Here is a 27,607-nt window from a genome sequence, read left to right as displayed (position 1 = left end):
AATATAAACAGCAATAATTTGTAACGGACAGAAGATTTATATCAACTAAAGTGTTAGATTAGTCGTTGTTAATGCTTGACCATAACGTCGTGATAGCCTAAATTAAAAAATGTGATATAATTATGTGTTTTAATACTATTTCTGATATATTAAAATCGTGCTAATAATACACGGTGAATTTGTGGTCGAGACTTAACAAACTGTATTGCCACAATTGTTATTGTTAGATTTCGGTTTATTTCAAACCAGATGGGACGAATAGATGAGACAATTTAATCTGAATGTGTATGTAATTTTGACTATTGAGTATGACAATTCGTTTGTTCCATTTGTGTTTGAAGGGGCTGACTTGAAGAAAACCTGTTGAAAATGTCATTTTGTCACCTTTTATACAAATCAGCTTAGTTTGTGTGATATGGACATTGTAGTAACAAATTGCAAACCTCACGTATGGTGTGCCTATCATTCTGATATTCTGTCTGACCGGCTCTCTGTAACTGTATAAAAACTGTAATATTATAATATGTTCCATCTCCCTAAAGCACTTATGTGTGACCAGGGACCTTAGACAAGTGGCACTCTTTGATCGCTCCGAAAATGGAGTTGATTTGCAGAGCGAAGTAACTCTACATAAAACGCTGGAGCAAAGGGTTTTCGAAATTACAAATGTCACGTTTTGCCACTTGTCTAGGGGCCTGCTGAGCAACAGTCAAAACGGTCGGTTTTAACGCCTATAGCATTTTAAACATGTGCCTAGTAAAGTAAGAGGACGTTGTTAAGTCAGGTACTTACAACTTGTAAGCAAGGGGAACACAGGATACTCATTAAACAATACGTGCCTACTGGTTTACGACTAAAGTTGGATTTTACTTGAGATCAAAATATAAACATATTTATACATATTAATATACATTATGTTTTTGTTTCTAGGACACAATCACGCTCGCAACTATATCTATCTATCTTCGTCTTGCGTGTGATTTACAATAGATAGCTCTTTTTTATAATCATTTTGTAATGCCTCCTTGCAATGGTATAAGTTTTAGCTGCTATTTCTGCCCTGCTTTGAAAATATTTTCATTAGTCAATGCTGCAATACGTTTACTTTGCTATTATTATTAATAGCAATCGTGTAATACTAATATATTTTTCCGTCATCGCGGCGCAGCAACATAAAGGACAGTTTTACATATTTATATTGTACAAATACATAATTAGGTATTCTTGCACTGATCTCAGTAATCCGATTCTAGTAAGAGTACTCTCTTCTCTTCGCACTAACTGCTACGTTTATCGAGATAATAACAAATGCTTGTATCACGTGTTTCCATACCTTTATGATAAATAAGACGAAAGTAGGTATTGTATTTGCGCGTTCTATGTTATTTCATACAAACATTGTGATAGTTGATACCGACAAGAACTGCCTTCGTTATTGATATATTGGTCGTACGCTGCCTCATAATTTTAATTCAGCAATAATAAGTACATATTTTTCATGCACGTGTACCTGCTTTTAATATCAAATACTAATAATATTGTATATTTAATGGCGACTTTCATCGCTAGAGTAGTTAATATAATGTTTATATTATAATAATCGATTGATGTGTATATAGAATGGAATGACGTTTAATTTTGTATCATCTTATATAATTAAGAAGGGTTGATTATGTGGCTACCACTAGCAGCATTATACTCTGATGCATGGAAGCGGCGCAAGGGTTGATGCTTTTACCTGCGCGGGTCGACTTCGTAAAATTCTTGTTGACTTGGCTCTTCTGTCTCTCTTACTCACTTTAGGGTGCTGGCATAAGTGAGGGCAACAGGAGACCCGGTATACCGACAGTTTTGCAAAGTAGACCCCTTTCCTGTGCACCCCAAACTTAGATCTGAAATCCTGGTACATATCCAATTAACAGAAAATTAAAAAATATTTAACTAACTAGGTAACTATTGTTCCAATATCTTGTAAATATGATTTTTAAAGACGCACAGATTAGTATATAGGTATTACGTATATTGTTTATACAAAGGCCTAATAAATAAGGGCGCTAAAAGTAAGAAGCTGACATTCCTACAAGTTTTTGAAAACGTGATAATGTTATTTGATCTATCATAACATATTGATAGTTACTTGCCGCCGGCGAATAGTAACATACATGGAAAAATAAAGCTTTGACATGATGCCATCTGGGTGTCCTTGCCCTTTTCATATTAAATATTTTATAACACGTGCATGTAACCTCAACTCTTGCGCCGCTGTATTTGTCCATTACCATTCGAATGATGTTCGTTTTTCTTAAATGCGACGGCAAAGATAGCGGTTAACATGTAAGAAATTAAGTCATTTTTATGCATTTACGGAAAAATGGCGCTGATAAATAAAAATAAATTATCATTCAATTAACAGTCGTCGTTTTATGGAAAACGCGCATTCAGTTGAATTTTATAATTATGTATCTAATTTCAACACAAAATGCATCTCGTATCTAGTAAAACCACGGTTTATTTAATTTTGATAAGTGTAGGATAGCGAAATTATGTTAAAATAGTTATTATGTAGTAAATTCGTCTCCGTGCAGAATTCTTATATTACCTGTAAGATGGTTTAATTAATATAAATAAACGCTTATAGCTTATCCTTTTAAAATTAAATGTGGTTTTATTTTCGGACAAAAAACATGTAAACTGGCTGGTTTATTCTCGTTGTTGCTATCGAATAAAGCCTTTTATTTAAAGGCATAAATTGTGGTCTTTTAAAAGAAATATTTACAAAACTTTGTGATTTAATTTAATTGAATTTTAAATTAAATAGGGTTCAGTGTCAATTACATTAATAATGTGGTCACGTTTCTAATGTTGATCATTAGTCAATGTAGGCTGTTCTTGAACCATAGTTCGTTGTCGAAAGCGGCAAGTAGCTATTGCATATGTTTAGTTCACTTATTGAGCGTTGCGTATGGTATGAAAAACAAGCCGCCGCGAACCGCACGAGTTCGTATGCAGTCAGCAATAAGGCACAGTGATACCGACACGCGAAGGGAAAGTGTATTGTTGCGGAATCGAGCACCGTGCCGTTAGACTTGTCGGGTTTTAGCATCAACACCCGCCGTCTTCAAGGTGACCCGCGACGCCCGCGCAGAGCCCACCAGTATAGCTAAATACGGTCACCTGGCATATTTCGTAACGCCACCGTCATATTGAAGTATCCCGTACAGCCTCTATAACGCTGAAACCATTACTGTAAGTCTTTGATCTCTTAAAATCTATTTACGCTTTTTAATTTACTGTGGTGTAAAGAAAGTTGTTTTGGTGCTATGCAGATGCGAGCGTGCCAAGCTTTATTAGTACTGGCGATTGTGGTGCCATCTCTCTGCTTGCCGTACGACCCTCAAGACGATGACTTGGAGAGTGTGCTGCCATCTGACGGGAAGTTTGAGGCCTTCTACCAGCGCGAAGCACACGGCATACCGAACGGTTCGTCGCGGCCTGCGCACGGGCACGGTAGTTTCTACAAGCACCGCAACCCGGCTCTAGTGGATGTCAAAAACGCACCAGCTTACGGATTTCGGTTCGATGGCAAGAGGCGATTTAATTTTGACGATGATGAATAGTAAATATTGTTAACAATTTGAAATAAATTCATTTTTACATTATATTTTTTTCTTTATACCAAAAATGGTTATAATTGAGGCATAACCACCTATCCACACGCGTATTGCTACGGTTCGTAAACCTCACAACGTTACATTTACATTTGCTTGCTGAAAAGCTTGGATGTGTTCATTTCAGCATCATTCAACTAAAACAATAATAGTGAAGATGATTCAGGCCTTTGGTAAATAATCTTACCTAGGTAGATAAAATCCTTTTGTTTGCAATAAAAATAATAAATGGAGTAACTTAAAATTATCCTGTTGCAGTGGGGTCAGTCGACGGAAGACTCGGGCATTGCCTTCAGCCCAGAAAATGAGGAACCTTTAATTTATTCTAAACTAATAAACTTCGAAGTGGGACAGAGATATCATATCACAGCCCTGACATGTGAGACTAATAATCATGGTAGAACTAACGGTGCCCGTCACAGGCTCCGCATCTCGTTATATGGAGCGAGCGCCCCCATCCATTACCATCGATACTGTAATGACACGAGGCAGAGCGCTCGTAAATATGTCCTGGGTGATTGATACAAGCGTCAACGGTAAATTTTTATCCATGGTAAACATACGTTCTCAATCTCATGTAAGTTTTCTGAGAGCACAAGTTCGTTATTGTTAATGTAGGATATTTGGATACCTGAAGAGTGTTTAGTTTACTTACCTCATTAATTACTCGAAATACCTATAACCCGGCTATAACAACTAGGTAGGCATCTATTAGTTGTGATTTTAGTAGATATATTAAAGTACTAGCTTTTGCCCGCGGCTTCACCCGCGTGAAATTTAGTTTGTCACAGATCGTCATAAATTATAGCCTTTTATATTTTATATATTATATAAACAATAATACCTACTGTAAAGTTTCCTAAAAACCCGTTCAGTAGTTTTTGCGTGAAAGAGTAACAAACATCTAGACATCCAAACTTTCGCATTTATAATATTAGTAGGATATGTGGTTAGGTTAGATAAGTCTGTATAGGTAGAGAGACATGATTGTTTCAAATTAAGGTAGAATAAAACTTTCAGGACAAATCAATAGACCGGTCACCTACTTACCTACTGTCACTGCTGTTTAACGGGATATTTTTAATGCAATTCGAGTATCATCGCTTTTAATTATCGAGATCGTACAAATCCGTTATCTGTTGATCGAAAACAAAAATTGTGTATGTTTTGCGTTAGGTATCATTGGGTATACTGAAATAATGATACTGTACACTGAAATTATGATATGACCATAATTATATTATAATTGAGATATCTTTGAAGTTTTTACTAATATTACCTACGAGTACATACCAAAAAAAATTATATTAAAATTAACTTATTCTCTCAGAACTGTACATTTTCCTAAGAACAACCTTTTAAGGTGCTGAACCCTAAAATCTGGTGAACCGTTGAGACATCGATATTGATTTTGTTGATTGGCTAGATAGATTATCGGTTAGGTCATTTGTTAGCCGCAGACAGATCAATTGACAGCTATATTTACTTTGTTAGGTAATGAAATTGGAAAAAAAGATAAAACTAATTTCAGAGCTGGCGTTTGAAAATTTATATTTAGAGCAGTTTTACTAACTAACCTGACCTAAAGTATACTCGTATAAGTAGGTAAATCTTGTAAGTATCCGTATATTACTTGTTAAAATATATTTAACTAGCTTTTGCCCGCGGCTTCACCCGCGTGAAATTTAGTTTGCCACATATCGTCTTAAATTATAGCCTATATGTTATTCTGGGCTATAAACAATAATACTGTAAAGTTTCATCAAAATCCGTTTAGTAGTTTTTGCGAGTAAGAGTAAAAAACATGTTGACATCCATACAAACATTTATAATATTAGTTTAATTATATTTCTTTGTGAGGCCTTTTGATTAAATGCTCTATCAATTACCTACCTATGTTTAATCACCATTATCACTTATTACCGACTAGAAATGTCTCATCATGTGCACTTTCTGTAATGATGCAAAAGAGTTACGACAACTTTTATGTAAGTTCTTTATTAATTTAGACCAGTAGTCGCGTTCCAAACGTCAAACATAATGTTTATGTTTACGGAAATTAAGTGAATTTATTGTCGTGTAACAGTTACTTTGTTTCCGACAGTAAACCTGTATAAGTCCACCTGTTATTGATTCACGGTTGGAGGAGCACGGCCGGCTGCGAGGAAAGCCCGAGCTGGCAATGGACTCGTCGCCACAATTCGACACGAGTGTCAGCCACATCCTCCCCTGCATTACCAGCCACCAGACCGTGAGCGCTGTCCACTCGATCGAACCGATACACCTTCCACCAAAAAACCCATGTCAAAACACTTAAGCCGACACGAGAAAAAAGTGTGAAATTATCTTAAGTGGTCTGTGTCTACGAAACTCCCTTTTAAAATCGGGCTAATATAACGGTACGTTCTAAGTAAAGATAGAAGTGTAGATAAGTTAATAAGATTATTATTATACATCATGTTGGGGTCGGAGACCGGATTTTAGGGACGGAATGTTTCGGAAACCGTGTATAAAAAACGACTGGACTCCCGGGATCGGTCATTCCGCGGCCGGCCTGGGTGCACGTATCTTCGTTCCCAACGACGAGCCCTTTTTGTGTAGCTCCCCTGAACCCTTTGATTCCTAAGGCTGCAGTTCTGGGCCACGAGTCAGCAAGGGTGTACGTTGTACCGGTTGTTCAAAGTTCAGTTCCTGATAACTAGTGCGATGTATCCGGATTCAAATGGAGTGGTAAGTCTATCTAATTATTTCATTTAATTATTTCATTTAATACTTTAATTAATGTATTATTCATAATATTAAACAGTAACAATATATTAATTCTACCTAATACTGTACATAATTAATTTTAGTGATTACTTTTGAACTTTTCCGTTGCATTATTATTTTAATTTGATACATGATGAATTAATTCTACCTGAAAATTTAATAATTTTAGTAATTAAGTACTTCGTAACTTGAAAGGAACTTTTATGCTGAATTATAGCGGTTTTTTAATTTTCTTTGAGACCTTGTAACATTGAAGACCTAAGCTTTGGAAAAATGGTAAAAAATATCCGATACGACTATGTTTTTAAAAGTATTGTATTGATTTTAGGTTCGCTTCGTTTAGTGCATACCTTGAAAACCGTATTCAGACGAAGTTGATAATTTAGTGTTATTCAAAATTGCATATCTCACAAAATCTAAATCAACTCAAAACGCTTCCAATAGTACCTATTTATAAACATTTTGATAAAACCATTAGACCCTGGGAGCCCAAATAGTTTTGAAGGAATAGTACAAACAAAAAAACAATTTTATATAGAACCTTCGAGCCTTAATGGTTGTGTATTGTCAGATAAAATTAAATGGGAACGCATGGATCTTTGAAGTGAATGGGTGACAAGGAACTGGGACCCATCGTGGTCGTTTTAGTCACCACCTCACCGCCCCATTTGTGCGCCTTTGTTGTGTTGGCTGCCGATATTGAAATTAATTGAGACACAATACAAACCTTTCACTTATCGGACGCTTTATTGGTTCTTTATTATTGTAGTTTGTTTGTTTGGGTAACTTATGTTGTCAATACGAGTTTATTAATGTGTCGAGTTTAATACAGTTATGTTAGTAACTATCTACTGACATTCTTTTGGATCATTAAAAATATTTTTAAATGAAAATCAAGTAAATTAAACATGCAATAAAATTACTTTGAATTAAAAAAAGGAAATCAGATGCTTCCTTGCGGAACCAAGTTCCAAATTGATCATACATATTATTAGTTATTAAGTGCTCGTTAGACAATTTTTTTTCTTTCTTGATGCCAATATTAATTTCGTCGAAGTAAAACTTGCATACCTACCTATTTTAATATGAAATAAATTAAAATTATCACAATTATTTTTATTCTTCTTCGTCCCTATTCTATTTTATCGTAATTTGGCTAGTCCAGGCATCCAAATCTATGTTTTATTAATACTCCACAGGTGTTAATTATAATGTTGTAACGAACGTCTTGATTGGAGCCTACCTAAACGCGTCTTTTTTCTAAATTCGGAGTTCGAGTCGTTGACCTACCTGGCATAGTCGTGCGGTGATAATAAATGAAGTATTTATGAGTTTGGACCCGCATGGTCTATTAACGATTGGGCACGGACCAGCACAAATCACTTTATAATGTTCCCCAGGCAAATCGCTCGGAGATTTCTTGATGGAGTATTGTTTGTCGAAAGAATTGTAACTTTGAATGGTACAATTACGGCAGCGTATTAGTCTAGATATCTTTCCACGTAATTTAATTGTATCAAGTCAAGAAACAATCAAGTAAAAAGATAGAAAATCTGACGATGCACTGAGTTTGAAATGCTACAGATGCATTGCAAGTGATCGCCTTCCTCTGTGACAATGATTGCTTTAGTGGAAGTGTTATAGTGACTTTTTAATAAAAAAACAAAAGCTAAGTAGTCTAATTTTATAATGTAAGGTAACGTATAAGACTTACGTAACCAAGTTATCTAATATTTATATAATACCTATTGCAATATAGTTTCATGTGTTGTCATTAGTGACTTTTGTCTCATATTTTATTGTTATGCTTGTAAGCAAACACAATTGAAAATTAAATACTTCAGCCTTTAGGCTATTTGCGTGTCCTTAATTGAACTGCGATTTAATTTAACAGATCTTAAAAATGGAATACCTAATACGTAGGTAAGCTTAAATAATATAAAAGCTCGCGTTGTTTACTTTTAACGGATGGATTCATTTGAATAATTTGACTGTTGATTAATTATTTTAACCACAGCCCAGCATATTTGACTGACAATTGGTGTTTACGTAGAGGGTTTCTAATTATAAAAATCATCATGTTGTTATAATTTGTGTTAATAACAAGTGGAGTCATTAATCATTATGTTACAGTCGGTTTAATTGGAGTAGGCTCAAGCCCTCGGGTTAACTAGAAAAAACAAAAACTCAAGGTTAGAGTCTGATCAAATTATAAACATATTTATTTAACAAACTTTTGTTAAAACTTAATAAAGGTTATTTTAATTTGGATTAGGACTTTATACTTAGGTTACCAATTTCTAATATAGACTAACATTAGGTATTGTATCACAGGTTGTAGATACAATTTTAAAGCCATATAACTGTTGAAATAAGATAATATGATGATACCACACTAACAACAGTTTAGTTCAACGTGCTATTTAAATTAAGTGAACATTGTTAAAATTTACGTAATTACGCACATTTTATTTAAAATCAAAATGAAATTAATTGTAACAAGTTGTTACTAAGGAATGTATAAATCATTATATTATTTTCAAATTACTGTAGGTATTTCATCTATATTACACCGTTAATTATTTATGCGAATGCTATAACCGTTTCCTTCCTTCCACTTGTGAAATAATTGCTTTGCGAATTGTATGAAATTGCTTGCGCCTATTTGCATGCTTATATAAAAATGTAATGGTAAATTGATTATCGAAATTATTCCAGTACTTTCCGACTAAATGTAACAATATTCGTTACAACACGGCGAGCCTATTGAATAATTAGCTGTTTAAAAATTATAATTGGAATAATCGATAATCAGCATTTTGTTCATGTTGGATCGGAACAGTTGCGATGAACGAAATCAATCAAGTATCTCATCTATGCCGAATTTGTTTACTCAGATCTTATATCCCGAGTAATTGAAAATAAATGAGTAATCACTTAATCATTAGAATAGTAAGAGTAGTTATTAAGCTTAAGTTTTTTCGTCACACTATATAATCTAGCGCACATTACGCCACTTACTTCCTCTAATATATTTTTATTTTGTTTTACCTCTCTACCATCGCAGTACTCGGAGAATTTGTTTATTTTCACTGCGGCCTGTTACGTGCTGTTAGCGTAACGTATTTTAACTTAAATCAAATATAGTAGCTATGTGATTGGACTTTCACAATCGGGTTTGTTTAAGATAACAAAAATTAATCAAACTGAATCTGACTATGATATCATCGTTCTGATTGACTTCTGATTTGTAGGCATAACCTTAATAACAGTTAATTAAAAAACAAGGTACTATAATAATATATATTCGAATAAAGACGAATTTAGAACATCCCGCATCTCTAACACGACAAACCACTAATTCTTTGCCGAACATCCTCTCAGGCAATTAATCAGATATTATTTAAACTGAAAATTCCAAATAACTAACCATTTTTATGCAGTAATCAATGCGAAAAATAAGGATATCTATTTAAATTTCAATTAAAAATTCAGAATTACTTAATGTGATAACGGTCAAGGAAATAGTAAATAAAACTTAATGTACACTAAGTCATTGATTACATCTTTATTCATGCTGTAGCATCATTTTACGCTCTACTGTATAAGGTTGAATAACACTTCAGTTACAATTATACATAGATACACCCATTTGGTTACGCAATTATCTTCGATCTAAACACGATTGTAGGATAGAAATACAAAAGCAAATTGGACTAATCCATTTCCAAAAAAAACTAATCGGTGTTACAACACAGTCGTAGAATGATAGAGCCGATAAAAAGTAAAAGGAGGCACGAGAAAACCTGAATGATTGATAAATGCTATGAAAAACATAATTTTGCTCAAAGAAGTCCAGCAAATCAAATCAAAAATATTTATTCAAATTTGTCCAGTATTTTGGCACTTATAAACGTGAAGAATAATAAATAAAAAAGGGTAACCCTTAAAGGACATGACATGTAAATATGTCTTCTTATCTTATCAAGATTTCTTATTTGCCCTCTTATTCGGGCTTTGAGACAAACATACTTATGGCAAGTGCTGAGAATATGCAGCCTGTATGTAGATATGTTTACATGTAAAACTTGTTATACATATACTCGTATGTCATAAATTCATCACTATCAAAAGCAAATTGCATGCCAATTCATCAATTATGGAACATTAACTTAGCCGTAATTATATCGTTTGTTGAGCGTATTGTTTACTTACATATTGCGTGCTTCAAACAACACCGACGACACATTGGGTTTACGCAAATATTATAATTATAACATAAATAATCATTTAGCTAAAATTACTGAAGTGTCTTGCATAAGGTACTAACTGTTATGTACAGCCACTTAATTAAGTACCTACTTCTTTTCAGATGTGTTTGCTCGTGAGCCTCGCGCTCATATCTACGGCAGAAGCCTTCTTCCTGAAATGGGCATCAGATTCAACGTAAGTTAATGCGTGTTCATATTTTATGATATGAACACACAGGTTGGTTTGTTGAATGCGAAGTCACGCTGCTCCTAGCACAGAATATTACTAGAGAGTTAGGAATATGAAAGAGTTTTAAAATTTAGCTGCTCAAGGGCTCTTCGCATTCAATCAGTCAATGACTGTATCATGTATTTTAAGTAATTTTGATATATTATAAAACAAAATAGTAATTAAATCAAATTACCTAATTTCTAAGTAAATAACGCTTTGCGATTAAATCCAATTCAGCTAATGCGACAATTGCGTTAAGCGACATTAATATATTAATATTTTCTTTTTTACTTATTATAATACGACTCCAACAGCTGGTATTATTCTACTCGTAGCGTACCAAGCGAGCCATGTACCTACTGCCGCGTGTTACTGTCGAGTAAATTGGCGGCTAATTAAATTATGTACCACGATCTGATAGAGTTCGTTACACACTTATTTGAACACATAATATTGCGCAAGACTTGCTGTTACTCGTATTGTTCATGTTTATTTAACTATTTAACTAATAACTTTCATTGCTCTAATAATAAGCGATTAGTAGGTGTTCATGTTCTTCAGCAATCAACCTTTCACTCGGTTATTAATGGGTTTTGGATTTCTGTTGAGTGGTGCTAATATATTACCTTTAATGCAATCCGTGCGTTTGCTTCAGCAGGCCCGCTGCGTCGCAGAAGACATGGATGCAGCAGCCGTCGCCGTACCGCTACCAGTACGTGTACTCCCCGTACGAGTCGCGGAAGATCTACCAGCCTCAGCAATTGCAGTACGCGCAACCTGAGGCGCCCATGCCACAAAACATGGCGCCGATTCCAATCAATGTCCCAGCAGGCACCAGCCTGACCCCTGTGTCCCTCCAACGCGTCCAACTCGTCCCCTGCATGTGTCCTATAGCCCCGGAGGACGCAGAGAAAGTTCAAGAAGTGGGCCCCGCCCCATACCTAGCCCAAACCTACACCTATTCCGCGCCCCAAAAAAAACCAGTAGATAATGAAGACCACCCCAACCCTCAGCGTTAACTCGTCAGAACGTCTCCAAGACGTCACCAGTCCCACCAATGATATCCATTTTTTATAATTTAATTTATTTCATTTAATTTATATTTAAGAAGACTGATAGTTTATGGACGATCATGTAAGAATGTCCGATTTAAATAAACCATGTGGATTTTTGTTCAGGTCTTTTATTTCATAGCTTCTTGTAACTATCTATTAATCTTCATATCTACTTGGTCTGTTCTTTACATTAGCTCTCGAATGAGATACAAATTGGTGATTTGTAAACTGGACAAAAGTGGACGGCATAAGTATTTCATTCATCGCAATTAATATAACCCGTCTTAATTTTAAATGGGAAATAGGAATTCAGTGAATAATAGTTTAAGATTTATAAGATAGCATTTTTATAAAACAACTAGCGGCCGCCCGCGACTTCGTACGCGTGGATCCCGTTTTACCCGGTATCCTTCCGTTTGGCCAAATTACTTTTCGCCAAATTTCACTTCGCAAACAACTTATCGCCAAAGTTTCATTTCCCAAATGAACTTTTAGCAATTGTATTTTTCGCAACTAATTCATTTGGACAAATTATCATTTGGCCAAATTTTACTTGGCAAATGTTTATATAGCAAATGTTTTATTTTGCCAAATATTATATCCCAAATAATTTGTTTGGTCAAATCGACACTTCACATACTTACCCACAAATCAAACCATAAGGCAGAGGCAGATGATCATGGTTTTCACAAGAATGTTATGTAAAACAAAGAGATTGCAGAAAATAGTATGGTTGCAGAAAGTAGGTATTGCAGAAAATAGTAGGTTAGGTTAGGTTAGAACAGTGACCCTTAACGCGCGAAGGCGAGCGAAGCGTGCCGCGGCAGCGGCCGCCGAGCGCTAGAATCACCTCTATTGTTAATGAATCATTTGGAAATTTCGATAAAAAGAATGAAAATTAAATATGAAAAATTAATATAGAACAAATTTAATATTAACTACCCACTAAACAAAATAATAACCACTTGTTAATTTGTACTCCATTATATGCACCAATCAAATTATTTTGTAAATAGTGTATCGTGAAATATTTTTGCCAAATGAAACATTTGCCAAAACATACTTTGCCAAACAATAATTTGCTAAACAATAATATGCCAAAAACGGCATTTGCGAATTAAAAGTTTGAAAGAAAGAAAGAAAGAAAGAAAGAAAAAATTGCTATAAGTTGTTTTGCCAAATGAGAATTTGCCAAATGAAAATTTGCGAAACGTTGTTTGCGATGTGATAATTTGGGAAACGTTTTTTGGCCAAACATTAGTAATCCGTTTTACCCACTTAGGGGTGGAGTTTCGTAAAATCCTCTCTTAGTGGATGCCTACGTCATAACATCTACGTCAGTCAGTCAGTCAGTCACCTTTGAGTTATATTTAGATTACGAACTAAATCGAACCGTAACGTAATAATTATTTGGTATTATTTGCACGTACCGACGTATCAAAACTATTTCCTAATTTCGATAGTGAAAGAGAAATAGCTCATTAAATAGGTTTCGTCATTATACCACAGAATAATAATAAGTACTATTATACTTACCAGCTCGTTAATAAAATGGACGTATAACAGTATGTAACACTTGTGAGCATCAAGATGCGTATTGGTGGCGTAATACTAACTATTACTTAGGTATAATCGGTAAAAAAATAATATTGCAAAATCTAGAACTGTTCATTACGAATTACTTCGAGATTTTACTGAGTAAATATTTTTTTACGATTAAGAAAACACCTGCAACTAATAAAAGAATGTCGACTATTAATTATCTTTGTCTGTTAGAGATTTAAACGTTACTAATTAACTAATTATAATTCAATTAAATTGAAGTATAATTCAACTGCCCGAGACAAGGAGGCGTAAAGGCAAATTGCATTGCAGTTCTAAAAACTTCTGTACATCCCGAATTGGTAATTCCTTTTTATAAAAGTTAGGAAATACAGGGTGTTTGGCGGAAGGTTATACAAACTTCGTGGGTGTATAGGTAAGGTCATCATTTTAGGAATACGAGTTCGTCCATTTGATCCTAAGTGACCTATTCTTTTTTAATTGATAATTTTGTTTTTATTTAAAATTTTCAGCTTCACCCGCGTGAAATTTCGTTTGTCACAGATCGTCATAAATTATAAGCCTATTATGTTATTCTGGGTTATAAACGATAATACTGTAAAGTTTCATCAAAATCTATAAAGTTTCCAAATATGAATATAATACAAATATTTTTATATTTTGAATGAACGAATATTATTTTCTCTGACTAATTAAACACTGTTATTTAGAAGCTACACATGCCTTGATTACATTAAAATGTGTTATTAGTATACTCATATGAAAGAATAAAGGGTTGCGGGAAGTACCTTAATGCGGGCAGCGCAGGACCGGTCATGGAAACTCTTGCGGGAGGCCATTATCCAGCAGTGGACAGCACTAGGTTGAAATGAAGTGTATTTGTAACTCAAAACGACTGTCCACTGCCCAATTGAACGATCTGCTCCAAGCTCTACTTAATCATAAAGCATGCATGAACTTAGCCTTAGTCTATGGTCCTAGTTTGCTATAACTCTTACAATAAAGAGCAACAAAGACTATGCAGTAACATCTACCTAGATCTCTACCAGCATTTATGGTGTAAAACCATGTAGAACTATTTGAAGTTGTAGTGCACAGTGCGTCGCTTCCATCCGCGCCTCTGAAGTAGCGGGAATCGTTACGCAAACACTTTCATTGTGTTTTCGATATCATTTGAGTACAAGAACCGCTTGTTCACGCTCTAATAAGATGTAGCGCCTATTTTTGAAGAAAAGCATTACGGATATGTCATTACGACTTGTTGCATCATGTTTTCGAGCTCATTTGTAGCAGATTGACATGTTGTTTGTATGCTTATTAGAACAGTAAGTTATGACCTACCCCCTTAGACAAAACGCACTTTTTGATCGAATCGAAAATCGAATCCGTCAAATCTCCATACAAAAAAGAGGCTTTTCGACCACTTTTCGACTGGTTTGCGATTATAATTTGCACTTTGTCTAGACCCACTAGTCCGAAAGTATCTTGCTTGGATGGAAGCCGAAAATTACGCATACTTAAACTTAAACTCATAAGCATTAAGTTCTTTAAATGAACAACATAAGGCCAAGTTTCCAAAAAGGCGGAGCGAAGAAATGTTTTGAATAACCAATCAGATTTAATTCTCTAATATTGAATGAAATCTTATTGGTTATTCAAAATATTTCTCCACTCCTCTACACCTTCCTTGGTGGAAATCGGACCTAATGATTTTGTAAAAGGTAGCTTGTGCTTGCCTCCTTGCATGTATCTAACATGATTATGTATTATGATGCCTTGACCAAGGTTGCATTTTGAAAAAATTGTATGAAAAACATTACTTTCAATGTCAAATAGTTGTCAAGACAGGCAATGAGTTCAAGTGGGTTGTATTGATTTATGAAGTTATTGATTTGTTGTTAGCTGTTTAAATGAAATATATTAGGCTATAGCCGCAATTCAGGAATAAGCTATCATGTTTACCAGCAGAAAAAGTCGCTCGCTGCACGGCACTATATTGCAGGAAAAAATTAATGAACTTCATCATTATTTTATGCCCATGGATTTAAATACAGCGTTCCATCAAAGCAAAGTTAATGCTATTAAGAAAATAAAGTTTGTCCTAAACCACGCGAGTCGCCGTAGTCTGCAGGAATCTGACTTTGAAGAATTGTTGTTATGTTCCTTGACCCTGGTGTATTACTTCGGTATGCGACTCAAGCTGAGTAGACTTACTTCAAGATATTGGTTTTGGTGTGGTAAAAGACTATTTCACAGAGCTGAATCTGTATTCCAAAAGACCATGGACCATCTTCAGCCAGAACGCAGCGAGGCAACCATTAAGATCACTCTCAATTTCTTTTCCGAAGTTTCGTTGTGGCCCTTCGAAAGTTTCGTTGGTCAAATATTGGAGGTAGTACTCTACTTCAACAGGGGTAAGACCAAGCTCTTCAACATGATGCTAACAGATATCCACTGCGTACTATTCAAAGACGTCAAGTCTGCCAGGCATCGAATGAGAGTTTTGTACGAACTTCTAAAAAGCGATAATTGGGTCATTGATAAGCAAAAGCTTTTGCCGTTCATAACGAGGTTATTGGACTTCTTTGCTTACAGCATCAGTAGAGATAGTAAAACGACTGCGTATGGATATCTTCGAAAAGGCTTCGAAGTGTGTCTCCGGCGTATTTTCGAAAGAGTTGATAATCAGCATCGCGTGGTCATAATAACGACTATGCTCAATTGGTTCTCGTTGGTCAGCATGAATGATGACGATGTCCTCGAGTTCTCTTTGCTGCTCGACCACGCGGCGGAGCTTTATCATGTCGACTCTTACAGCGACAGTTTCAAAGAAGGGTTGATTGAACATGTCCTAACTAATCTAGTCGGCTCCTCTTACGCATTGTACAGTTTAGTAGGTTGTCGACTTTTACAGCGATTTTTGGATCGGCAGCACAATGATGCTTATTTATCAGTTCCGACATTGTATTATGAATTTACTCAGGTTAGTGATATTATCCAACTATTTAACTTGTAGTGGTATCTTGATTTAAGTTAAAAACATGAAATTTATTTTAGGTAAAACTGAAAATAGGTAAGTGCGATAATCCGGATAAAATTTTCATCAGACAACATAGGGAGAAGTTACACGAATACATTTTAAAAGCAGTGAAAGAGCACTGCAACAATGCCGTGAACTTGAAGGCTGTATTTTCTGTTATTTGCTGCATTGTGCTGGAGGTTCCATGCGGATTGACGGCTGCAGCTGCTGCGTGCATGGTCATGACTGTGCAGGACTTCGCTATCAACGGAGAGAACTTATTGGCTACATCGCGGTACTGGATGCACGCTATTGTAATATCAGTCATGTCGCTGATATGCTGGGTGCACAAAGCCCCAGTGTTGTACCGCTACGTTGGCCAGATCATAGCAAGGCGGGCCAAAGAGGCGCCCCAACTGAACCCTCCACTATCACAGACCTACAACATTGGTCACCATCATGTTACTTGGAATAAACCCACGCTATTTTTTGAGGACTGGGAATTAAGATATGCTCTGTGGAAACATTTTCAAGAGACACGGGTTAGTTTAAATAGGTACTAAGGATTTGAAAGCATTGATCTATTCCGCAACAGCTTGTATGTATGCTCTTCTTTCAGCCATCTCTTGCAAGTCAAAGCCATATTAAATGGACCAAGAAAGTACCTACGATGGATATAAGAAACTAATAATAATTTTAAGGTATGTTTTTGGACTGTATTTGTCCTGTAAGAGCTAGGTATTTCCAATAGAAGTACTTTAAAATTGAGATAAGTTCAGATGTCTTTTTTAATCAGTGTGCCTACCATGAGTTTACGTTAGGTGTGCTCGCTAGCGACTGCGTAAAAATATGACATTTAAATGTATGACATATTGTGCAGCGCCCCTAGCGGCTACTTTTAAGAAATAAAATCTTCATAGAATTTTTTGACGTATTCGCTAGCGAGCTCACCTAACGTAAACTCATGGTAGGCACACTGTATCTCATTCTGTTAATTTTTATTTTGCGTTCAAGTATAAAATTACTTATTTATTAAATCAAAATGCACAACCACAGATATTACAACATTGATACATAACTGAAGATAGGACTTATTAGCATTAGGGTGTTAATAGGCGAGTGAACGATTATTTCTATTAATTAAATAAATTACGTTGTAAAAAATCTATCATCTATGAAATTAAAATGTAACTACAAAAACACAACGGCGTGTGAATTCCACAAATACAATGGGAACAGATGTTAACTTTCCAGTTTATCGAATCGACTCGAGAACAAATGAGATGGTAATCATAACGAGCAACTTGTTGCAGTTTTTATAGTTACACATACATTTCAATGCATAATTTTGCTAAAAGATGTCCGAACGAACAAGATTATGAGGCTAGGCCATTAGTACCACGTCTTTTTTCATAGGTACATTTACAGCTGTTCAGCTGCCCATTCTACTTCTATTAGAAGTATCAATATATCATCAAAGAAGTCTACTCTTGTTGATTTATTCTTGAAAATTTCTATGCAGCGGCATTCAAAACGGAAGGAATTCTTAGCGGAACCTAAAGAATAGCTTCGCATCTTCTAAGAATCATGTTAATTAATATTAAGATTAATATAATATGCATATTTCATTTATGCTGTTCTATCAGTCAATATCCCAAAACGATTTCCAGCTCTGTTAACGTTGTCGTTAGAATTTCACTTTAAAACTTTGAAATAATATCATCATGACCCAATTGTCTAACCAATTGCGTTATAAGATTACTTATTGCAGAATTTACTATTTGAAACAATTTTATGGATTTCGTTACCATAATCCGATATTGTTTGAAATAGTGAGTTATGAAGCGCGAAATGTAAGGAGGTGACTGGCCAGCGCAGGCGCATGTTGCGGAGCGAATCCGCTGAGTAAATATTTCGAGGCGGCACTAATGAATTTGTATAAACAACCGTAGGGCAAACACCATGAACGATTGGCCAAGCGCTGAGAAAATTGATAAAGAACTAAAAAAAATTAATAAGTTGCGAGAAAATTTTCACTTAGAACAAAATACTACTTTTATTTACTTGTTCAAGTTATTGGTAAGGAAAGAATGAGAAAAATATGGATTTCAGTTTTTATAGGGAACGAATGATTTTTCAAAGGATCTGAAAATTATAAGTTTTTTTTATTTTGATCGCGTAAAGTGCCATCAAAACTTTCTGTGGCAGGTCATAATTTTCGTGGACGAAGCTACGGGAAGCAGCTATTATTGTAATACTAGCGGCCGCCCGCGGTTTAGATTTTTTCATACAAATGTTTTTTCCGCTAACTCCCGTTCCCGTGGGAATTTTGCAATATCCTGTTGTAACTAAGCTTTAAATTTACTAAGATACCTGCATGCCAAATTTCAAGAGTCGTAACTTAAGCGGTTTAGATTTTTGCCCAGGAGTATGAAGAATAATTGTACCAAATTTCGTTAAAATCCGTCTAGTAGTTTTTTTCTATAAGGAACATACAGACGGACAGACGGACAGACAGACAGACAGACAGACAGACAGACAAAAAAATTTCTGATTGCATTTTTGGCATCAGTATTGATCACTAATCACCCCCTGATAGTTATTTTGAAGATATAGGGTAAACCGTATAGCTATTGCCCACTTAAANGTTAGAAATCAAATTTTATCAGTTATTTTCATTGATAATGGAGAAAAGACTTCTAATTTCATCATGACTATACACCATTAGTTGAATATTAAATAACTTGCAAAAAAAATTTTACCTCTAAGCAAGTAATTCCTTAGTAAAATTGTTAAAGTCTTTACCAGTTTGAGTAACATTTGCACCCGTCTTGACAAAATCCGCCATAACTGTTTTTTTTTAGTGTTTCCTATTGTAAATTTTAAATCTACTGTACATTGATCTCGGAGCCATCTACTTAGTAAATTCAAATCTAACTAGAGTGATTCAAAGCCAGCACCTGACAATATTATTCTTAAAGCGGGCAATCACTACCAGTGGGCAATCACTCTCTGGTTTACCCTATTTCATGTACAGAATTGACCTCTCTACAGATTTATTATAAGTATAGATAAGGTCTTTGAACAGAAACTATAGAAATTGCAAGGAATTCAAGCAGTCAACGAAAATACAAGTTTTGAACGAAAGTGATGGTTGTGTTGAATGACATGTGCATTGTTGTGGTTCAAAAATATAGTTGTTAAACAAATATAGGATAAACGTGGATATAAGCGACATTTCATGTTCCATACCTTTTTTTCTAAGTAGGTACGTTTTACTTAAGGTTTTATACTATACGTAAATTATCGGATAGAAAAGTAAAATAAAGTTTTATGTGTTGGATTTATTTTTTGATGAATGATTCTAACTCGTTGATGTCTTTTGTACGTGCACTGAAAATCGTTTGCGCCAATCTTAATTTGTGATAAATGTTTGGCTATCTGTTTGATAAAAACATGCATTACATCCAGAGGGCTCTAATCTATCAACATCTAGAAAAATCCTGCCGCCCTAATCATACATCAAAAAGAGATGGATGCATTTCATCGCAAACTGCATGAACAGGACAGATGCTCAATCGGTTTTTATTAGGTCTGGATATTCGCGTGTGTATGAGCCATATATAAGTATTGGCAGAGGAACCTGCTTTCATTGTCGGTCTGCCAGAGTAAGGTGCATCACGCTGCACTCGTGGAAAGCGCATTTTCCGTCGCATTCGGCCCGGAGCTACATTCGTTGCGTTCGCACGCTTTTGACGCGCTTTTTGCCCAACCTGCGTATGTCTAGTGCTTTCCAATACATTGTTGTAGGCCAACAATAGATACAAGATTATGGATTGTCGAGTTGTGGTAAGTCTTTTGTTGAACATGTGAATTAAATAACAATTAAAGCATATGTTTTATCTTGATATTGCAATTTAACACTTTTTTCAACCGGTTAATATAAACATGGTTATTATAATTATAATAACCATGTTTACGTGAGTTAATTAAACAAAGCATCTAGGTTCGTTAAAAGTGAATAAGTTGAATGTTTTGCGTGCGTTCGTTAGGTAATAAAATGGCGTACAAAAGAAATGTTATACGGAAGTTGTTATACATTATATTATAGAGTTGGTTATAAGTTTACATTCAATAACTAAAGCTATAAAATGTATATACGATCTTCCTTTTCCGTTCCTTGTTTTCATGCGCAGGTAATTAGACACAAGGATACAGACTTAGCGATTGCCAATGATGCGATTCGTTATTATGATGCATTACGAAATGTTTTTTGTTGTCGCTCACCTAAAGCAGTATTACACTTGCGAGAATTTTTGCTTACTACATTTTACATTGGAATTTAATGTTTAAATACATACATCTTATACTTTTTAAATTACAGTTTATCACCATTTGTCCTTCCATCTTATGTCTTGGCCTCATGCTGCTCAGTTAACGTTATTTTAAATCTTCAGTTTTCTATCACATTGAATGTACCTACCTATCTTGTATTTTAAAAATTAACAATAAATGTATATTATTATTTAATAAAAAATATTCTAATAAATTCAAGCTATCTTATGTATGCAACCGTAACTGTGTCTCTTTACTTGTCAAATAAAGGCCTTAACGAAATAATTTTAACAAGTTTTTGTTTTAATAATTTTAATTCACTGGATTTTGAGTCACTTATAATTATTTGTAAATGTCATGTAATATATTATATAGGTTTCTCTGCCAAAATAATGTTTTGGAATGTCATTCAAACCTTCGATTTAATAAACCAAGTTGTAATTCAAAATCCTTCAGAAACTTATAACATATTAAATGTACGAATATTAAACACTTATAACACTGCATTTTTTATTAATGTAACGTCTTTCGATATTTTAAACTTGTAGTTATAATCGCTTAGTATAAAAAGTTAGAAACGCTTGAACACTAGTTTTGAATGTTATCTATTTGCATAATAAACTTCACTTGACTTGAACTAAACATAAATGTATAAAGGCTGATTTACACGTGTTAAGTAGTTAAGTAGGTAACTAAATTGCTAGCTAACAAAATTGAGCTTGTCACTTGACATGTTTTGACAAGCTGTTTCATTGTAAACAAGAGCCTGACGTTTGGAATTAAGATAAGTTACGATGCAATTTGATCAAGTAAAATTAAGTCAATTTAGTTACCCACTTAACTACTTAATACGTGTAAATCAGCCATAAGGCGTATTTAGCTTTTTATTAGTAAAAGGTTCATTTAAAGTAACATTTTAACTCCAATAAACTTTAGTTAAAAGAAATATTTTTTTCAGATTACTAGTAACAACTATCCCGTCAATGAACATTCGTAAGAACATGAAATTGATATTTCTATGTGTATTTTATGTATGGTTCCACTTTGCTATATGTATATTTTTACTGAATCAAATAAGTGAAAGTGAAGTACATATTTTAAATCGAATATTTTTATGTAATAATTTTAAAATAACAGCCCGGTGTATCACGTGTCATTTGTATTATTTTGTATCAATTGCATCTTACTATTTATTAAGTGAATAAAGAACGGTACTTACTGGGATAATTTTCACAAAGCAGCATTATGAGATAACTTCTGCTCTATTCGAAAACTCAAGCAAACTATTCAAGAAAAAAAAAATAGTATCTTAACATGAGCTTATGTAACAAACACGCTATGTAATGTTAGGTTCCTGGTGTATACTGTAAACAATTCAAACTCAAATTCAAATTATAGTTTATTCAGTTCATAGGCCCTTTTCAGGGCACTTATACACGTCCCAAATATAGCTTGCCCTACCACCATTTCGGGACAACATATGGCTGGTCTAAGAAGTGGCAGAAGAACCTGAGTCACTTTTGACAGCAACCATTATTTGAATATTATACAATTTTACTGAATAATGAATCCACGGCGTTTCCAGGCCTTCCAAATTATAGTGAACACACAACACTAATAAAGCTTTTGTGTTTCAGTTCTTATTTTGTCTGGTGGCGCTTCTGTTGGCTATCGCTGAATGGTAAGTTGCTTTCATGTTGAAAAAGTCGTGTAGCAAAAGCATTTATGGACAGTGTAGCCATTTTATTGCCAATTTTACCTATGGTTAAGGGAACTGTGACAATAGTATGGGGTCATCCATAAAGTACGTCACACGTAAAGAGGGGGGGAGGGGGTCGACAAAGTGTGACAAGGGGTGGGAGGGGTCCTAAGTTTCGTGACATCACATTTCTAGAGGTACTTACTAATCGCGTAATTTGAAATAAATAAATTAAACTAAAAAATACCTCCACCACTAGCACAANTATACGATACATTCTTAACAAATTAGGAAACGAAAAGGAGCAGTAGTTAATAACATAGACAATCGATATTGTTTTACACGTTATCACGATTTTAATTACAAGTTTTGTAATTTCAATTATCGTAACGCACACTTGTTCCTAATCTACTTTGCCAGTCTTTTGCTTTCATTTATTGTTAGTCAAACATAACTACGCTATTATAACTTCAAAATATGATTTACTAAAAAAAAAATTCAAAATCCTTTGGTAAAGTTCCATACAACTTGATGTGGTACAATTTAGCCGACTAGGTGATAGTGCTGTTAAAAAATCGGTAAAAAATATAGCTTATAAATACCGAAAAATGTTTCAAATAATTGTAATCCACAGTAATTTACGCTTCGAAATAATATATTAGAAACACCCTGTGATTAAATTTAACAAAATTACAAACTAAACATGTATTGTCAAAAGTTACTTGAAAACAATGAACAAATATTTTTCAAAATAAAACACACGTATTTGTTGTCACGGCAAAAACCACATGGCCGATATTAATTGATTTTAGTTGTATATCGCTGAGTGTTGCAATTACAGACATTCAATAAATACTTTACGAAATATGAGGGTGGTACAATTTACCCGGCGGTACAATATACCGAACTCTCCCCTATATATTCCTAATAATCATTATTTACTCAAATACTATACTTATACTTATTCAAGTGTGATTAAAAGAAATGTGTTTAAATGTAGAGTCCATTATTTTAGCAATGTTTAAATCACACATATGAACATGGGTTTACGCAGTAAGGTGTAAACAAAAACAACAGTTAAATATGTATGAAGTATTGAATTCATATTTAACATTGCTCGTCAGTCAATACGGCACAATTTTTTTTACAATAGTAAAATCACAAACTGTGATTTGTGTATGTCCGTAAACATGTATGATTGATAGTAAAATCTGGAACATTTCAACTGTCATTGATGATTGTTGTCCGCGATTAACACGTTTTTTGTTTACAGCCGGACAAAAAAAGTGGTCATTCACGTGCCGTACAAAGTGAAGAAGATAAAGCATACGCACACAGTATACAAGACCATTCATCATCACCACACGCACCACGATCCGCATCTTGACCACGCGCTGTCGCCCTCGGAGGAGCATGAGCATTTCCACCACATGCACATTCACGAGGAGCCGCCAGTGGGTCAACACAGCCAGCCTGTGCCTGGCATTAGCATTCCTGAGTTCTTGCCTGACGTCCCCTTGGACGTCCCGTTGGACCTCCCAGATATCCCTCGTGAGCTGCCAGTGCTACCGAACCGGCATGTGATTCCTCTCTACAGACGCACATAGGTTAGTAAGCTTGGGTCATTTTTTAAGTCGTCGGCCGTTTGGTGTAGTGGTTCGAAACGGACTACTATTCCGGAGGTAGCGGGTTCGATTCCCGCACAGTACAAACATTTGTGTGCATGAACATATTTGTTTGTATTGGACTGGGTGTTTTCTATGTATAATAAGTATGTATTTACAAAAAAAAAGTATTTAAGTATGTTTATATCCGTTGTCTAGTACCCATAGTAGGGGAGACCTAGGAGAGTTGTGACAATTTTTACTTTAGGGGCCATATCTCGCTCAAAAAACATTCTACAGCTATGAATCATACAAATTAATGTAGCGCCGTTCCTTCTGTTTTTAAAACAATCACCAAAGTTAACTAAAGTATTAGGGTTTCTAAGAAAATCACCAAAATCTTAGACCACTCCCTCTGTCACAACTCTCCTAGCACCGAGGTAAGTTGTGACATGTACCGAGGTGAGTTGTGACAGCATTGTATTTCATCTATTAGATATAAAAATACCATAATACTCAATCAAATATGATTTTATAGCAAAAAAGTACTTTAATCATCCTTTAGTAACAATTAAAACAAATAGTTATAGGATATCGTTACACAGATTGAGCCACATTTCTCCAGCTTTCATTTTTCTCCCACGACACTGGATTTTTTTATTACGTTTTTAGCTAATATAGTCACTTAATATATTTTCTTCCTCTTCTGTAAAAATAAAATAGTCGCGGTGGTATAATCCATAGACGGAGCTTCGCCTTCTGGGTTTACTTGATAAGCCTGTTTCTTCTATATCTTGACAAGAGGTCGCTCTTAGATTGTAAGAGGTCGCAGCGTATCTTAAACTTTAACCGTTTTTAACCTAATCACTTCATAAGCCAGGTCCTATATTTCGACTCCAGCAAGCAGTTCCTCTATATGGCATTCATGTATAGTTATTAGGTATTCAGAATCAAAAAAGTAGCAGCAGGCAATTAAACAAATTATGAACCTAATAACACACAAAAAAAACATCTAAAAACATCGTGGAAATGGTCCATCAGAAAAATTAAGTAAGCTAGGAGAGTTGTGACAGGCTGTCACAACTCTCCTAGGTGTTTAAAATGACGACTTGGTTCGAATAATATTTTTTATTTTCTAGACACGATGCGCACACAAAATATCAGTGCTACATTTTGAGACCTGAATAATCATGCAACTTGAGAAAAAATAACACAACAGTGCACACATACTAAAACATGATTTAAATTGAAATAAAATTTTGACGAAAAACTTACTTTTCGCATTTTTTTGTACACAGACGTCATATTTACGAAACCGTGCCTCGTGCGCCGCCCGCAGGTACTTAGTCAAGAAGAGCGTCTTAAAAGCGACAAACAAGCATTTTTTCCAGCTTCCTAACTATATTAAGTAAGGAGAAATCGTCCTTGTCACAACTCACCTCTGTCACAACTCTCCTAGGTCTCCCCTACAAGCTTTGCTTAGTTTGGGACTAGAAGCGCAGTGTAAAATGTCTAAGGAAAAAAAAAAAAAAAAAAAATGTTATTTCTGGAGTGGCATCATGACTCTTCAGTGACTTGACTTTGCAGTGAACCTTCTATCTTCAATTCTATCCTCTATCTAAAGTAAAACGATGGCAGATCGCTTTTCGAAATTGTAGGAAAAAACTTGAACAATTCAAAATTTATTGAATTTTTTAATGCAACAACAGTTTAGTTCTACAAAACATGAATACATGATAATAAATAATTTTATTAGTTCCACTTTTAGATAAATAACATAGTACTTACTTACTACGAATTACAATTGTAAAAGTTTTGCTTATATCATTATGTAGGTAGGTACTTATAACTATTGTGTTTGTTTTATGTTTACTTACACAATAATCTTTCTCTTTTCTTTCAGATCGTAGAGAGAATATCAGTGAACGTAGTCGAAACAAAAAAGCCATAAATGCGTTTGAAGTAAGTCCCATGCTTATAAATATTATGAAAAGATGAAGAACTTTGCATATTGTCGATGATGTTTAAGAAGTGCTTTTGTTAAATAGTACTTGTGCTTTTGTTGCGCCAAGAATCCTAAATTATTATATTATTTTACGAGCTTAGTCTCACAAAATTGTACAAATATTAGTGATTTACGACGTCTTCCATTAAAAGATTTGTTTTCTATCAATTTAAATGCCAAAGACTCAAGACTGTTTGTTTTATAACTTTAATTTGCAACGTTACACAGTGAACATGTACTGCGATTTAATTAATTAAATAATTAGTGAAATGCTTCACATTATTTTTATTATATAGGTAGTCTTCCTGACATCAAACTATTTTAATGTTCATTTATTTGTGTAATGATTGTTCACATGCTGATTGGTTGACATATAACATTATAATATTATTTGTTGTACTGACTCAATGGCATTTAGTTTACTTTACTCATTAACGAATCTATTTTTCATCTTTTCAATTTTAAGCCTGCTCTATTTATTAATATATTAGCTTTAATTTTGTTAAATCATACAAACAATTAATACCAAATAAATTATGAATACTAATATCTTATCAATTTAAACATGTTGATGATTTGATTGCTTTAATATTTGTTATGTTTTAGAATTCATAACGTAGCATATTTATTCTGTCTGTAGTCTGTATTAAGTGTACTAGTTACTAATTGTTTTGTCGGAAGTTTTTAATGTCTACAAAAAGTATTTCTTGACAAAAACGTGTTACGAGATGCCCCAAAGATGCTATATTTTGTGATTTGAGTTTACGTTACACTAGAATGCTGTAAAGTTATTTATCTAACGCTTATTATTCTTAATAACATTGTAATGTTATGCAGCCAGCATTGGAGCTTAGCATATTGAATTATAGCATTGCTAAATCATATAAAATAATTAAATAACTTATACAGAGTTGTTTGCGAACATTTGAATTCGAACGATTACTACGACGAGCTTCAGCACTGGCTGACGGAGTAATTTTAATTGTTCATCATCAATAAAAATGTTACAACAAAATATCGCGTTTCGATTGATTCTAATATAATTAACCTGAAACTTCAATGTTTTAAAATTTCAAGAATTTTAATTAGTGGACAATTCTTAAAGCACTGTGTCACACTCACACAGCATGCTAACACAATCAACGTGTAAAAGTGCTTTAAAGCCTAATTATAAAAATACATTTATGACTTCCTGGTTAATGTAAAAAAGTCTAAATTTTCGTAAAATTAAATTATAACTTCATTACCAGACCCAATTATGACGACGGATTTATTAACCCTATCCGTAAGCTTAACCAAAGTGCAGGTACCTACCTATTAGAAGCGAAGCAATATATCCCAGCAATGAGGTATGAGTATCGCAGGAACCCGACATAAATAATAGTCATAGTTAAGCATTCAAAAGAAT

At 34.4% G+C, this 27,607-nt stretch overlaps 4 protein-coding genes across 5 annotated transcripts; all 4 read left to right on the top strand.

The window, feature by feature from the left end:
- The first annotated feature begins 2,864 nt into the window (after positions 1 to 2,864).
- Positions 2,865 to 3,659, top strand: LOC114360355 (uncharacterized). The gene is made up of 2 exons (XM_028315043.1): positions 2,865 to 3,246; positions 3,327 to 3,659. Exon 2 carries the CDS (start codon positions 3,327 to 3,329, stop codon positions 3,615 to 3,617), a length of 291 nt encoding a protein of 96 aa, XP_028170844.1. The 5' UTR covers positions 2,865 to 3,246; the 3' UTR covers positions 3,618 to 3,659.
- A 2,551-nt stretch (positions 3,660 to 6,210) lies between these two features.
- Positions 6,211 to 12,080, top strand: LOC114360356 (uncharacterized). 2 transcript variants are annotated; one of them, XM_028315045.1, is made up of 3 exons: positions 6,211 to 6,398; positions 10,810 to 10,883; positions 11,578 to 12,080. In XM_028315045.1, exons 1-3 carry the CDS (start codon positions 6,375 to 6,377, stop codon positions 11,936 to 11,938), a joined length of 459 nt encoding a protein of 152 aa, XP_028170846.1. In that variant the 5' UTR covers positions 6,211 to 6,374; the 3' UTR covers positions 11,939 to 12,080. The 2 variants fall into 2 exon arrangements, with proteins under 2 accessions (XP_028170846.1, XP_028170845.1); XM_028315044.1 differs by having other exon boundaries at positions 11,575 to 12,080.
- A 3,411-nt stretch (positions 12,081 to 15,491) lies between these two features.
- Positions 15,492 to 18,123, top strand: LOC114360344 (uncharacterized). The gene is made up of 3 exons (XM_028315029.1): positions 15,492 to 16,520; positions 16,595 to 17,098; positions 18,079 to 18,123. Exons 1-3 carry the CDS (start codon positions 15,492 to 15,494, stop codon positions 18,121 to 18,123), a joined length of 1,578 nt encoding a protein of 525 aa, XP_028170830.1.
- A 2,100-nt stretch (positions 18,124 to 20,223) lies between these two features.
- On the top strand, positions 20,224 to 26,131 carry LOC114360357 (histone-lysine N-methyltransferase, H3 lysine-79 specific). Its single transcript, XM_028315047.1, has 4 exons — positions 20,224 to 20,405; positions 22,529 to 22,572; positions 23,864 to 24,197; positions 26,098 to 26,131. The coding sequence occupies exons 1-3, from the start codon at positions 20,388 to 20,390 to the stop codon at positions 24,195 to 24,197; spliced, it is 396 nt and encodes a 131-aa protein (XP_028170848.1). The 5' UTR covers positions 20,224 to 20,387; the 3' UTR covers positions 26,098 to 26,131.
- Positions 26,132 to 27,607: the final 1,476 nt, after the last annotated feature.

This window comes from Ostrinia furnacalis, unplaced genomic scaffold, assembly GCF_004193835.3.
Source record: "Ostrinia furnacalis isolate ACB-3 unplaced genomic scaffold, ASM419383v2 OfSCF4955, whole genome shotgun sequence".
Taxonomy (NCBI): Eukaryota; Metazoa; Arthropoda; class Insecta; order Lepidoptera; family Crambidae; genus Ostrinia; species Ostrinia furnacalis.
The sequence above is the reverse complement of the archived record's forward strand: the minus strand, read 5'-3'. Positions and strand labels throughout refer to the sequence as shown.